A 14,926-nucleotide genomic window follows, 5' to 3' on the forward strand; every position below is an offset into this window, starting at 1 on the left:
ACGGTCTCATTAGTAGCATCCAGCTTCTGGGCGACCTCCTGAACGGTCCCCTTAAGTTCTTCATCCTGAGTGCGGAATTCACGTCGCACCTCATTACGAAGAGCTTCATACTCCCTCCATGTCATCACATCAGCGGCATCCTTGTTTTTCTAGTTAACAATTTTTTCATCACTAGAAGACAAGGTTAGTAGGTTAGTGCACTAAAACAAAATCTGTGGTGGTACTCTCACAACTCACTCAAAACTGATAAGAAAAGGAAATCTTACCGCTCCAAAGTGAATTAGTGTTGCTTACCACTTGTAGTGACAACTAATGCACGGATGTAGCGAAGCGAATATCAAAGGTATAAGAACAAATCACACGACAAAGCAGGATATATGTGCGGATGTAGGTAGGCTACCTATTTGTACCAATAACAAGATGTAGCGCTGACCGTAGACAACCAATGATACTCACACAAGGCGATAAATGTGGAAATATAACTATATGAAAGAATAGGTTGCAATGCACTTGAGAGACACTAGCAAAGCTCAACGAAACAGGAACAAGATTGCTCAACTACAGGTGCAGAAAAGTTAACTAGGCCTTCAATTGATCTGACTAGCACTTCACGTTTTTTCACTCTTTTGCTCTCTTTTTTTGAATCACTTTTTCTTTTTCTCTATTTCTCATGGTTACTGTAGCTACAGTAATTTTTATTTGATTTCACGACTCTTCTCCTTGTAACACGGCCAACAGAAATTGCAAAGCACCAAAAACCTAACGAGCAGCCTGTCGAGCGGTAAAACTAGTCTCTTTTGGGAAAGTTCCTAGTCACGTATATCGAAAGGCTATGTTTATGATTGGAACAAGCACACTGTATGCTATGTGGACTCGGAGAAACAAAACTGAAAACTAGATGATATCGAAACACAAACCCTAACAACACTAGATTTTAAAAAGATACGCAAAAACAACTACGAAAAGCAACTAAAACTCGAAATTAGTGCAATCTAAGGCTATGGCAAACCCTAACCCTAAATTTTTATGGTTTTTTCTGGATATATAGGAAAACACTCACAGCTCAACTATGTGATGGATTGTGCATGGCTTACCGAGGAAACACTGAAATCTGATACCAAGATGATAAGGGATGGCCTGATCTTCTCAGTAAGCATGGTGGTGATGATGATCACGGGATGAACACATCGGAGATATCACGATGATGAAGTGGATGATAACTTGTATGACGCAACGAAGTCTCTCGATTGGTCCCTATCGCCAATGCAACAACTCTCAACCCTGCAAGATATTCGCAACTCCACACACTTGCGCACGTAGCCGCCGACCACGAAGCGGTAAGTTGCAACCGTCTAATTCCCAATGGAACAGCAGATCACACAAGACTTTCAGGGGTAAACACCATATCAATACAATATGGTGTATAATTTCGATAGAGTTGCAAAGCAATCAACTATGAACTAGGGTTTATATTCAACGTAGTCTAAACCTAATTTGGGGGTGTCCTGGGCACTTATATAAGGGTTCAGGACGACCAGGGGTCGAAAAGATACATTAAAAACCGACCCAGATTGGATTTGGTCGAGACAGACTCGGACTCGGCCGGCGTGGGAGCCGGTCGACTGGGCCTGGGACCGGGCAGGCCAGTTTCAACCGGGCCTGGCACCGGGTGGTGACTGGGCTAGGGGTCCAGGCTTACTGGATGTTGCCCGGTGTGCCACGGCTGAGGATCCGGTCGGCGCCGGGCTAACCCGGCGTGGCGTCTGGTTGGACCGGGCTGGGGACCGGGCGCGCCGGCGTGGCGGCCGATCAGACCGGGCCTAACGCTGGCCTGGACTTCATCTTCTTCCCTCGCGCATGCCTCCCGCTCCTCCCTCGCGCGTCCATGGGATGTCTTCATGTCCAGCTTTATGTCCAGCTCCATGTCCAGCTTCATGTCCAGCTTCTTGTCCAGCTGCTCCTCTCCTGCTCGTGCGATGCTTGCTCCTTCTTCGTACTTGATCATGCATAAGTAAAAGGACTTAAGCAGTATAAAGTTCTCACCGAGCAAAATATCACTTAGGAACAAGTTCACCTATTGTTTGAGTGGCTTCGCACAAGCCCGTGTAATGGGTCCAATCCTGACTTCATTGGACTTGAGCTTTACAACAGCATCATCTTCATTTTGCAATGACGAAGGTAGTAGTGTAGTAGGGATGTCCTCATCATTTAGTCCAGTTGTCAATGCAACTATTATCAGGCTTGTTCTGGTAGTTGTTGTCTCTGGTAGCTGGAAATTTTGCCAGCTAGGTGTCAAGAGCGCATTTCTTCATGGCGTTCTGGAAGAGTAAGTGTACATGAAACAACCTCCATGTTTTGAGAACTCTCTCACTCCCCATACATATGCAAACTTGATAAAGCTCTTTGTGGTCTCAAGCAAGCTCCTTGGGCATGGTATTCTCGTTGCGTCGTCTACGCAATGGTGAACCCGCACATCGATGTCCTCCTCGCGGACACCGGTGTTGTCCTGCACCTTCTTCTGTGACTCGAACGACTCGACGATCGCCCACTGCTGCGCCGCCTGCTCCTCCGGGTCTGGCCCGTCATCATCGAACCAGTCAAAGTCATCGTCGGCGTCCTCCTCCTCCTCCTCCTCCACTTGCACCGCCGCCAACGCCTCTGCCTCCCAGGCCGCCGCTTCCGCTGCCGCCACCTCCTGCTCCATCTCCTCCTGCCGCTGCCGTTGATGGAGCTCCCAATGCACCGCCGCTCGTGCAACTCATCCGCACGCCGTTGCCGCTGCAGCTGCTCTGCACGTCACCGCTGGCCCATCTCCTCCGCCCGACGGCTGCACATATCTTCCACTGTGGCAGCGTCGAACGCTGCTATGGTGGCTGCTTGCGCCACCTCCTCCGACGCTTCATTGTCCGCCAGCTCCGGGTCAACGTCGAACTCCGGTGGTGGTGGAGATGGAGGTGGAGGTGGAGACGGTGGTGGAGGCAACTGGCCTCCGTTGGCGCGGCTCATCATTGCGTAGGTGGTGAGCAGGCGACAAGGCATGTGTTGCGATGGAGAAAGGGATGCCGGCGGCTGTAGTGGAGTCCATTGAGCGGAGGAGGCCTTTTATAGGCGCCAAAGATGCGAGAAGAGGCGGGAAAAAAGCGCAGGAAGAGGCAAGAAGCCACGGGAAGAAAGAGCGGGAACGCACGGTGGCGTGCGAACTGCAGCGACGCGTGGAGGAGGCGCAGCACCGACGGGATGTCTCGCCTGCCCCTCTGTCTCCATTAAGGCAAAGCTACGACGCTTCATTTTTGTGTCAATGACGCGTCAGGCCCGCCACGCTTCGCGCTCTGTCCGGCGCGCTCGAAGCATCCCCTATGGAGCAGGGACGGGCTCGGTGTGCCGGACAGCGTATTGGGCCACACCTAGCGGAAAGAGCCTTTGGGGCGCGCGACTGGGGCCGATAAAATTTCCGGCGTGCCCCAAAAACCTTTGGGGGGCGCGACTAGAGATCCTCTAATGTGCCCACCGCAGTTCTCCGGGAGCGCACCATCCCTTACGGTGATTTTGAGCTTGACGATGCATCCAAGATCAAGAGAAGCCTGCATCCCAACAACAAGGATTCGTGCCCCTGGGTTTGCTGCGGAAACTAGACAACCGCCTCGCATTGTCGCTGATTCTGCTTCCGATGACGAGCCGTCGGCAAGCGCGAGATCGACCGGCGGCGGGGGCACCTCGGGAAACTTCGATTCAAATCCTCCACGCTCTTGCCGTTCACGAAGAAAGGGGATAGAAGGGAGATAGGGCGGTGATCTCGGTGGAGGTTAGGGCGGCCCATAGCGCCGCAGGGCGTTGAGGTAAGAAAGGAGAGACCACGGGACTGCCCGGTTGGTGCAGTGCGTTTCGTTATCTTTTTAAGGACAGACATGAAGGTGAAGTCGTGGATTTTGAGGGATTAAATTGCAAAATGTGGGCGACGTACCACAATCATATCGGCGTTTTATTAGTAAATATTGAGATTGATTATCATTTTGTTCGGAAACAACTTATAAATAAGTTACCGGATACCAGATGTATTCACAAAAGCTTTGCCTGTCAAGAACCTTGATGACTTCAGGCGTAATCTCAACCTTTCTCAATGCAATATCTGTTCAATATCTATTCTTCTAGGTCTCCTTTCTCTGTACGTATATGGATATGGAGTAGTACTCCAATCCTATACGAATACCTCTCAATGTATTGCCATAGTGGGGATTTTCCACTCATATATTAACACGTACCCGAGCCCCCAAAGGGGTATGGTTTTCTGCCCAAATTACAGGGTGGATAGGTCGGTATAACTTGGACACTTCGGAGACATCGCAGTAAGAAGGTGGCATTTGTTTTTCACAGTCCGATGGAAAGAAATATTTCGCTCCATACAAAGTACAAAGATTTTCTTGTGATGTACAGGGTGATAGACAGAGAAAATTAAGACAACACATTAGTGCAACTGCAAATTCAGTAGCATCTGTCACTCAACATCATAAATTATAAAATTGTTGAAAGCGATAGTGCTTTGCTGATAAATGAGCTGAACATGAATGCGAGAACCAAGTCTTGCATTGCTGACACCGTCCAAGAAATCAAAAACTCCCTCTGGTCCTTCCAGGAAGCAAAGTTCTCCAAGGTTAACAGAGAGGCAAATAAGGGTGCTGATGGTTTAGGCATAGTGTGTTGAGTGATGCATGTGGTGTGGTTGGGGCGTGCCCCACTCTGTGTGGTGGACTTGCTGTATCAGTATTGTAAGGTTACTGACAATGGTTCTGTTTAAATGAAATGCCCTATATTCAAAAAAAAAAACATCAGAAATTATAAAACATGAATAGTCACTTGTGGAACTTCTGTGCCTATGATGTGCGGGTCCAATGCTGGTCATGTTTTTATTTGAAGGGGAATCTCAGGAATAGAGGCAGCATTGCAGTCATCACAAGTACATGAAAAATGGTTCCATATGACATAACATAAACTTATTTCCATTCTAGAAAATGGAAGTCTTATTACAACCGGGGAACTGCATCGATGATGCGTATAGCCAATTATTCTGCACGTCCTCTTCGACGTCGGGAACATAAAGTTATTATATGATCCTTAAAACACAAGGACCAATTTAAAACAAAGGCTAAAGTAAAGTAGAAGCCCACACCGCTTCTAACTACCTACTACAATTCGGCGTTTTTTCGCACAACTCCGCAATACAATGTGCAGGAACCATGGACTGATGATCATCATCTCGCCTGCACAAAATGCGGAGAGATCTTTGGCGCAGGTGGGGTGAACAAAGGGACTAATATTCTTCACCTAACAAAGTAGCTTCTGGATTGAAATCCTGCAGTAAGGAAATAAGTTCAGATTCAGATGCACCTGACGTGCTCAGCAAATTCATATGCAGAGCCTAAAAAGTAGGCAGAGTGAATGAGAATAGTTGTTACCTGACTAGCCATACTGGCAAACATATCCTCCAGGAAGTTAGAAATGCTGTTGGTTGGCTGATCATTAGAAGCTTGCCCAGCTGGCTCATCTTGCACAGGTAGAATGCCAGATGCACCCTCCCCGCCATTAAGCATCCGAGTCTGCGGCGCGATAGAGCTGTCCAGATGGCCAGGCAAAGAAGAGATGCTGCTTCCACCACCATTAACCATCTGAGCTGGCGGCACGAGAGGGCTATCCATATAGCTAGGCAATGCGGAGCTGCTGCTTCCACCACCATTTACCATCTGAGCCGGTGGCGCGACAGGGTTACCCGCCTGAAGGTTTGGCGATGGAGAGCTGGTGCTTCCGCCATTGACCATCATCTGATTCATCGATGAGAAGTTGGCATTGGCCATCTCCATTGGGGCTGTGTTGCTTGCCATGTTGAATAATGGCGTCATCTGCACACTGTAGACACCCACTGATGCGGTGTTGTTGATGTTGACCCCTTCCATCCGATTCTGCTGCTGCTCATTCTGAAACATGGCCGTCTGGCCAGATGAGGGTGCAAATATTGTCAGTTGCTGGTTGATCTGTGGGAGGTTCACGTTCACCTGTGATGATGGGAGGAGAGGTGCTCCAACCATATGACCAACAGAATTTGATGGCGCCACATTCTGCCAGGGATTGCTACAGTTCCCAGCATGGTTCTGGAACTGGGCGTCGCCAGAAGGTGCCATGCTCATCGGACCGGAGAAATGGCCGATCAGTTTTGGAGGCTGCACCGGGAACTGGTTTGCAGGTTCTAACAGCCCTCCATTTGGCATTTCTGCTGGGAAGGAGGAGCTGCCAGGATGGGAGGAAGGCACCATGCTTGTGTTCACCTCCAACAGTTTCCCACGCAGGACGCTCTCGTAGGCTTTGTGACAACGGATACGAGCAGGGCCATGGATACGAGGAAATGCATCCTGCATTGGGTGATCCGATGTCTTTGCAAATGGGCCAGAAGCGTCGTAGCTTCCTGGCATGAGGCCAGCATTACCGATTGTGCCCGTGGCCCAGTTCCTTGGCTGAACATAAAGACCTTGAGGTGCTGCGTATAGATTTTGTGAACCACAGGAATACAGGGCTGACGATGGCGGGAGTGGGACTATCTGCTGACCCATGTCCATGTACGAGTTCCTCCGCTCGAACAAATCACCCAGAGGATTAGGCTTCGCGGGATCATCGATTAATTTATTCAGATAGAGCCGATACTTCTGAAATGAAAGATATATGCAAGAACATATGAGATTCATGTTCATGGGAAAGAAATGGAAGGCATGTGCGAAGCAAAAAGATATGAAGGTGTTTCAAAAGCGCTAGACATGTTGGGGCATGCAACATATCAGATATGTCCCATATTTTCACAAAGGAAACGTTATTTTCTTACACACATCTACATAAAAGATGCATCACTAAAGATTTGACTAATAAACGAAAATATGTTAATCTGGAAATAATATGAACAAAAGCATAAGGATATATAGAAGTTAAACCTGTAAGTGGCTCGAAACACTCTCCCTACTAAGGTTATGGACATTCATCATTTGTAATATTGCCTTTGGAACCGCCCCTACATTTACATAATCATAACATTTTGTTACTTAAAAAAATTCAAGAACCATAAAATTAATTTTGGTGAATAAGCAATGAAAAAATTGTGAGATCTTACGATCGATGCCAAGTCGGTTGACAACTTCTAGGAACCTATTGTGCAGGTCACCGGTCCATGACACCCTTGGTTTCTTCCTGATGGTCCGCACGCTCCTGCTTTCTCTATTCTCATCAGAGCCTTCTCTATCAGTTCTCTTCTGCTTTGAGCACTTCTTACTCTTTGCACCACCTTCAGCAATCGCTGGTTTCCCCACCCTCTGGGCAGCATCATCACTCTCACTGCTGTTGTAGTTCACAGCGACGTGGTTTTTCCTTACAACATGCTGCCATATGTTTCTGATATCATTGATATCCACGGGTTTCACAATATAGTCACACGCCCCATGCTTTATCCCCTTGTACACGGTTGCCTTTTCTCCGTTCACAGATAGCACTGCGTGACACATGGTCAGAGACTTAGCTTTGGAATTTGGAAATTTAAAAACTTTAAAACTTGACATCGAATTATCCTCATGAGTCCAGATCAAATATTCGAGTTCAATATTTTTAATTACAGCCCAATTGTAGAAGCCAATATGTTACACATGATGGGCAAAATTGCATCACGACAACAGTTAGTTTGATGCATCAAAGTAAAACAAACGGGGTAAAGTTTACACACCCAACAAAAAGAATAAGAAATAATGACCACAGAACTAACGGTAACTCAATGCATATATAGAAACCATCACACCATGTTCATAACTTCTAATTATTGCTGAACTTCAAGATCAAGTACTGTTATTGACCACCTTTTTCCCTAGCCTATTAGGTAGTAGCTACCGTCATAGAAATTTTCTTATACATGTAAAGCGGTCATCTAAAATTTCAGGTTTTGTACGATTATCCGCATGGCAAACAGTTTTATTATTACAATTTAGTCAAATAAATATGTGTTTTAGTTACACTTTCTCTAAAATTGATGGAACTACAAATTTATATGCCATCCATATGGTAGATCCAGTCAATACATGCGTCTGCATAAAAGGGGCTCTCCTACTTTATATGCTATTGTCAGGAGTAAATAGGTTTGAAGACCATCAACTGATCTTAAGTGAGGTATAAAAACTGTCTCTTTTTTAAGCATGAAGAGAACTTAGTTGAAGCGGAGACTTTAATAAATAATTACTGGAAGACCATCATGGGTTCAACTAATACGCACATGTATCTGTTTATTTCGATTTTCGTATCTCTGGCATAGAACTGCAGAGTTCATGCATTACGTATAAAATTAATAAAATCAAATTATCTAGAATTATATATCTTGTACCACAAACCTGCATGAACCGATACCCCACCCCCACGTAACTCATGTGTCGCTTCACCTCCGCTCCACTGGCCGTCCGATTTGACTGATGCACGGCCAGATGGGACCACTTGGTTCGGCCCAAAATTGGATTCTTTTCAAAAGACTGGGATTCTAATAATGACCGAGAGGCTCCTCATATGAGTCGGCCATCTCCCATGACTCCTAATAATAACCATCACCACCATCTGCTCGCCAGTCGTCTCTTCTACCACCCCGTCTTCATGAACCACCACCACAGCCGGTCCCGCCATCCCCACCTAACCCATGTGTCGCTCCACCTTCGTTCAGCTCCCCGCTAGCCATCCGAGCTAGAAGACGAACGCTTAGATGGGACCGCATTGCTCCATGCCGATAAAGATGATGCATTAGATGTGACCGTATTGCTCCATGTTGATAAACATGATGCATTCGTTTGATAATTATTTAATAAAAAGTTTCATGTCCCCAATTCGAGAAAAAAAACTTATGATTTTCTCTACGGAAACTAGGAAGTGTGTGTGCGCAACAACACATCTATGCACGTGCTTCTATACAACTTAATGCATGTACTCGTACCATATATAGAAACATTGCTAACCTCATGAGTGAGGACTAATAAACGTTCTTAATGACCATGAGCTAGACAACAAATAATTAGTAAAACACGAGCTAGCAAAGCTGGACAGTGCAAGAGAGATTAATTATACTGATGACTGGCAGATCCATCTCGAGGCCGATGATCTCCATGAGCTGGAAGCCGTCCATGTTTGGCATGTGCACGTCGGTGATCACTAGGTCGAACTGCTCCTCCCCTTCCTCCCTCAACATCTTCAGCGCAGTCATTCCATCCATCACAACCGTCGCTGCATCAAACCCAAAGAATCAAGCATGGCAAAGATTACTCCTAGCTTCGACTAGTTCTAATGGGTTAGGTCAAAAGGAGAGGAGGAGGAGGCAGATCGAGAGCTCTCACGCTTGTAGTTGCACTGGCGCAGGACGGCCGCCAGGACCCTTAGGCAGACACGGTTATCGTCGACGGCAAGCACGCGCAGCCCGTCCGGGAAGTTGTCCTCCGCCACCACCGCCGGTTCCTTTCCATGCCTTCGGTCACCGCTGGCCATGCCTAACATATAAAAGGAAACAACACCCACAATTAAACAAACATATAAAAGGAAACAACACCCAAAATCACCCCTAAAACCCCCACCTTTCCAACCTTCCTCTAATGGCTCCCTCGGTGGAGGAAGAACAGTCTACTTGGTAAAAGAGCGAAGAGCACGGTGGATGGTCTGTAGGACGTGCGGGGAGCGCAATTTATAGGGCTAGGGGCCTCTAGAGAGGTGCGGTGGGAATCGCGCTGTGGTCCCCTACCAGAGAGGGAAGGCACACACTCACGCGCCCCGTGCCACTGCCAATCTTCTACTCATTAATTTCAAATTTGTGGTGTTATAATTTAATTTCTATCATCAACGTTTGTCCGTTTGTGCTCTTTCCCGTGGGAGGGGCACCAAAACCTTGGGCACGGCTGCTGGTTTCTCGCTTCAAAACAAAATTGGGAGTGGTAGTGAGATCACCCGCTGCAACGGAGGGCTCATATTGAGAGAGAAGGTCAGACCTTCCTCCAATCTACCATCATTAATGCAGAGAATTAACACCCGTAAGTGTGCCTAATTAAATTACAACTACTTTTTTTATTATGTTACGTTTCTTGGTCTTTTGGTAAATGGGGAGGTCCCCTTGAACACGTACTTGTGCATAAATAATTTTGCCCATTTTTTTAGCTAGTGTTTATGAGGCATAGGATCAATAATTCTAAGTCTTACATACCCTTTTGGTTGGCTCAAATAATTTCACCTCCCGTGAATCTTGGGCCATAGTTGCTCAACCTGACCTCCACTTCATTGCGTAAGTGCTTCCCTGTAACAAACCATCCATAGATGTAGCATTATTGGACACAAAATTGCCAGTCGACGATAAAAATTTATAAGTTGATTTTTTTTTGGATGAATCGGATCCATTGTATCGATAAATGATCAATCCAATCTTTCGTAAGTAAGCAGCATGCCACGGCTTATCCGGTGATATAAATAATTGCATGAAGTCAACGTATCACGTGAAAATGGAAAATGGAGAAACGACAAAAACTCCGTACTGAGTGAAATACCGTTGGAAAATGCGATGTTGCTCCAGGCGACAAATGCTCTCGGCTGATGCCTTATTTTCATTGGTTGAAAATATGGTGGGTCCATAGGGTTCGTATGACATTTTAATAGCACACTGCCAAATACCGAATACACGTATACGACCATCATCTCGGGGAGAGAGAGAGAGACCATGCGCTTGTTTCATACTTTCTCTCCCCATGTTTATTTTGCAGTGGCTGCCCAACCTAGAACAAGCGGCAGCGTGACCTGATGCAATGCATGGTGAGCATGATATGAGGGGCGGCGCGTGCACCGAGAGCTGCGGCGATGGCGCATGCACCGGGAGCTGCGGTGACGGCGCATGCACCGGGAGCTGCGGTGACGGCGCATGCATCGTGAGATGAAGGAGACCCGCGTAGGCAGTGGAGCCAACATGAGCTGAACTGAGCGGCATGACCTGAAGCAGCACGTGGCGGAACCTAACGCGGCAGTGGTGCAACGCATAATCGATGGACAGGCTCGAGAACTAGGAGCGGAACACGGCTATGGACAAGGCGGTGATGGTGATGGTGAAGGATGGAGTGCGGACAATGATGAATGACGTCGGCACCACTGAGGAAGGTGGACCTGGTGCTGATAGTGGCAAGAAGCATACAGGTGGTCGGCGAGGGGGCACCTGGAGGAAGGGTATGTAGCCCTACCGAGGAAGACGGCGCAGAGGGAGACGAGATCTCCAGTGGGGGGGAGGGTGTGTGAGAAGTAGCCGGGGAGGGGATCAGATCACTGTAGATTTTTCCAAATAACAGACTATTGCCGGCTTTATATAAAGTTCCAGGGCATCCAACAAGATTTTTACACCAACGAGTGATAACGAGGTTCCAGCACACAGAAACCTGAACAAACCAAGTTTTAAAAACAATTGTGGAAGAAACAAAAGGAGCAGACATCGCAAGAGCTGCGAGACCTAGGAGGAAGAAATTTCTCTACCCTTCGAAGGCACCATGTATATTGTACTCATTAAATATGATAATTTAACGAGAAGAATACCCTGCCACCATATTGGTGCTACAACTACCGTGGACCAACAAATTTTGGGGTTCCGTCAGGAGATAACTCTTTGTTGAAAACGCCCACTCTCGTACGCTAATACTACAATATTTGATAATATATACACATATGGTCTCATGTTTTTTTCGAAAATCTTCCAGATCAATGATATTTGATGAATTACCAATAATTTTGCATTGTTATTTAGGTGGGTCGAGACCTGCATAGTACATATCAAAGATTCCAAGTTATATATGCGCGTGGATAACTCTTTTATGAAATATGATACGTAAAATTATAAGATTTAAGGAATATGTTAAGGCTTACCATCTTTGAGGTGACATGTTTATGAAAACATTCAACGTTCAAGAAAAAAAAGAAAGGGCCATTAGAAATGGAACTTTAGTTTATCTCTCTCGCCCACCATCCGTTCCGACTGGTCACCTCGTCTTCTTCCTTTTCTTCCCTTCTTAATTGCATGGATCCTCGTAGAACTGAATAACCAATAACATGCCGGGTCATAAGCCTACTAAACAAAGTTTGGTGGAAGTTTTATAAGTTGAAAATAATTGACATGTCTCAAATCCATACCTTCCGAGTGACAAAGTACAATTAACTTGTTTCAAGGCATGGTTGAACATAACTATCTTTTATTTCCGATTAATGGATACCGGGGCCAAAGTCAAAATCAATGTTGGGAGTTTGTAGTAGAAAAAAAAATCTAACTAATGCAACCCGGTTGCCATGATCTATCTAGGAGTAATGCAGGAACATAGATGATATCGGTGACATACCCTTGTAGACCGATAGCGGTTAACATTCCGCCAACACATGATCGATGTAGTCGTACTTCGTAGCCCTCGGAGTCGTGTAGCCATCCTCCCGTACCACAATGAGTAACGAAAGTGCATCACCTCGTAGTTTCACACATATATGGTGCTCAATGACCCTCACGGCCTCAGATCCACTAAGGTTGCAGAAGAAGATCTTGTAGATCCGATTCCGGCAGCGCTCCCATGTACCGTGTGGAATACTCCCTCCGTGCGCAGCACTTCGAGGAACCTCGGGTGGAGAGAGAACTAGAGAGAGGGGAAGAGGAGAGGAAGGTGCCTAAGGGGTTCTCCTTTTTTCTCAACCCTAATTGTGTGTCGCCTCTCCTACAAATCCCTCCACTATATATAGGGGGAACGGGAGGGGTGGAGGTTATGCCTTCACAATGTGGGACCAAAAGGGGGCATGGAAGAGGGGTGGATGTCTAGGCCCAAGAAAAGTCCCATGCGCCCCCTCCATGGGGGGTGGCCGGTCACTTAATGGGCCTCCCTTCGGGAGGAGCCCATTCACGTTGGTTGCACCTTTTTATTATTAAATAAATATATATTTAATATTAATTCATTTAATTAATATATAATATATATTATTTAACTCCTGATGATCTGAGACACCTCTCGTATCACTCCGAACATCCTTCGGATTCTCCCGGAAACCTTTCCAGTTTTCTCTTCTCCATTCTCCAACGTTTCCAATGAATCAAGCTATTGCCACAAACTCGTAGTCCAGAGGTGGAATACTACCCCTTGATCATGATGTCAATGAGGAAGATGTTGGAGAAGGTGGAGATCCCTCCGGCGGCGGCTCCGGCGGAGTTTCCCCCTCCAATCTTCGCTGCGTAGCCTCTATTTTCGTGTTTTGTGTTTCTACGGTGCTCCCTTCCGACAACCTGATACATCTCAAATGTATCTATAATTTTTGATGCTCCATGCTTGTATTACACCAATTTATATATGTTTTGCTCATACTTCGTAGCACTTTTAAACATTTTCCGGCATTAACCTATTACCAAGATGCTAGTGCCAGTTCCCTATTTTCTATTGTTTTGTATTTCAGAAAAGTTGTACAAGAAATATTCTCGGAATTGGACAAAACAAAAGCTGAAGTCAATATATTTCCGTAACAAAGACAGAGTCCAGAGGAGGGTCAAAGAGGAGCCACAGGGCGGCAACGCCATGCATTGGTGCGGCCAAGTGACAAGGTATTAACTTGTCAATGCCTACAAGTAGTAGACTAGGGTTTCGTTGGATGTAGAGGGCAAGTAGATCTCGAAGGTTTCAGCCGAAAAGTACTCGCCGAGATAAAACTAGGGTTTACTCAACAATGATTCGATGATCTTTCTCGTCCCTCGACTCCCCCTTATATATGAGGCGGAGCCGAGGGATTCATATTGTACAAGTTACAGAGTCCGGGGAGGTTTCTAACTCACCCCGCAAGATTACACACAACACTTCCTATTACAACTCTAACTTTCCTTAATAATATCTTTGGGCTTCCGAGTCTTCTTATTCTTCGGGTAGTGGGCCTTCAGTAAGTCCCGGGTACTATCTTCGGCAGGCCCATTGGGGATGCCTATGTCAGTAGCCCCCGAGATTTTCCTTCGTATCTGTTGATACGGATAAAAGTAGCAAACCGCCGTCAGAGACGGTGCCACGCCGCACAGAACGGATCTGGGGTCTTACCTTCGCAGTGTTTTGCGGCATTCAGAATTTATTCGCAACTTTTGGCGTTCTGAGAATATATTGTCGAGTGCATATTCGGCTGTTGGAATAGGACATTTTATCGAGTCAATTTCTGACTTATATTGCTTTCCCGATGGGAGTATATGTAGAGTTATTTTTATAACTCGAAATATACTCCTTCTTCCTTCTTTTACTTTCTTTCTTTCTCTTTTTCTTTCTGATATTTTTCATCGGGCACGCGAACAGCGTTCCCGATGGGAGTAGCCCCCGAGGCTACAGCCAAGGACTTGTGCTTGGTTGTAGGCTCAACATTGTAATGCACCATGTTGCTATATTGTCATTCCTCCTCAATACTTTATTTTTTTTATATCTCGGGAGCGCGAACAGCGCTCCCGATGGGAGTAGCCCCCGAGGCTATGATCAAATGCTTGCGTTTGATCATAGGCTCCCTCAATTTCTATATTTTCACACTCGAGATTTCCCTTTTTTTTCAAAATAGCCCCCGAGCATTTGGGCAAAAACTTGTATTTGATCAAAGGCTCCCGAAGTATTCAATAACTTCTCCTGTCGCCAATCCTCTTTTTTTTCCTTGTCGAAATTTTCTCCCTTGGTCGAAGTTACTTCATTGCTGTTGATAGTCGCATTTTTGCCGCCTATAAAGTGTAAGTACCACTATCTCTCTTCCTTGTGGGTCCATTGTTTCCACCACGTTGACACGTCGTGCAAGTGGGGGACACACGTCCTCCGCTTTTTCTGGAGCACGTACCGTAACTCCTCCAATGTTAAAATACTTTTCTACCCTTGTCTATACA

General features: G+C 46.2%; 1 protein-coding gene across 1 annotated transcript; it reads right to left on the minus strand.

Annotated features, from left to right (window-relative positions):
- Positions 1-5,305: 5,305 nt before the first annotated feature.
- Positions 5,306-9,534, minus strand: LOC127314264 (two-component response regulator ORR24-like). The gene is made up of 6 exons (XM_051344714.2): positions 9,387-9,534; positions 9,121-9,276; positions 7,145-7,519; positions 6,969-7,045; positions 5,451-6,689; positions 5,306-5,347 (listed from the first exon to the last, which is right to left on the minus strand). The coding sequence occupies exons 1-6, from the start codon at positions 9,532-9,534 to the stop codon at positions 5,306-5,308; spliced, it is 2,037 nt and encodes a 678-aa protein (XP_051200674.2).
- Between the last annotated feature and the right edge of the window lie 5,392 nt (positions 9,535-14,926).

This window comes from Lolium perenne, chromosome 7, assembly GCF_019359855.2.
Source record: "Lolium perenne isolate Kyuss_39 chromosome 7, Kyuss_2.0, whole genome shotgun sequence".
Classification (NCBI taxonomy): Eukaryota; Viridiplantae; Streptophyta; class Magnoliopsida; order Poales; family Poaceae; genus Lolium; species Lolium perenne.

Excerpts from the sequence above, each read along its gene's own strand:
- LOC127314264 (XM_051344714.2), bottom strand. The coding sequence starts at position 9,534 with ATGGCCAGCGGTGACCGAAGGCATGGAAAGGAACCGGCGGTGGTGGCG. Across the intron at positions 7,046-7,144 it reads CAACCGACTTGGCATCGATC|GGGCGGTTCCAAAGGCAATA; the intron begins GTAAGATCTCAC and ends ATGTAAATGTAG. Across the intron at positions 5,348-5,450 it reads TTGCCAGTATGGCTAGTCAG|GATTTCAATCCAGAAGCTAC; the intron begins GTAACAACTATT and ends TCCTTACTGCAG.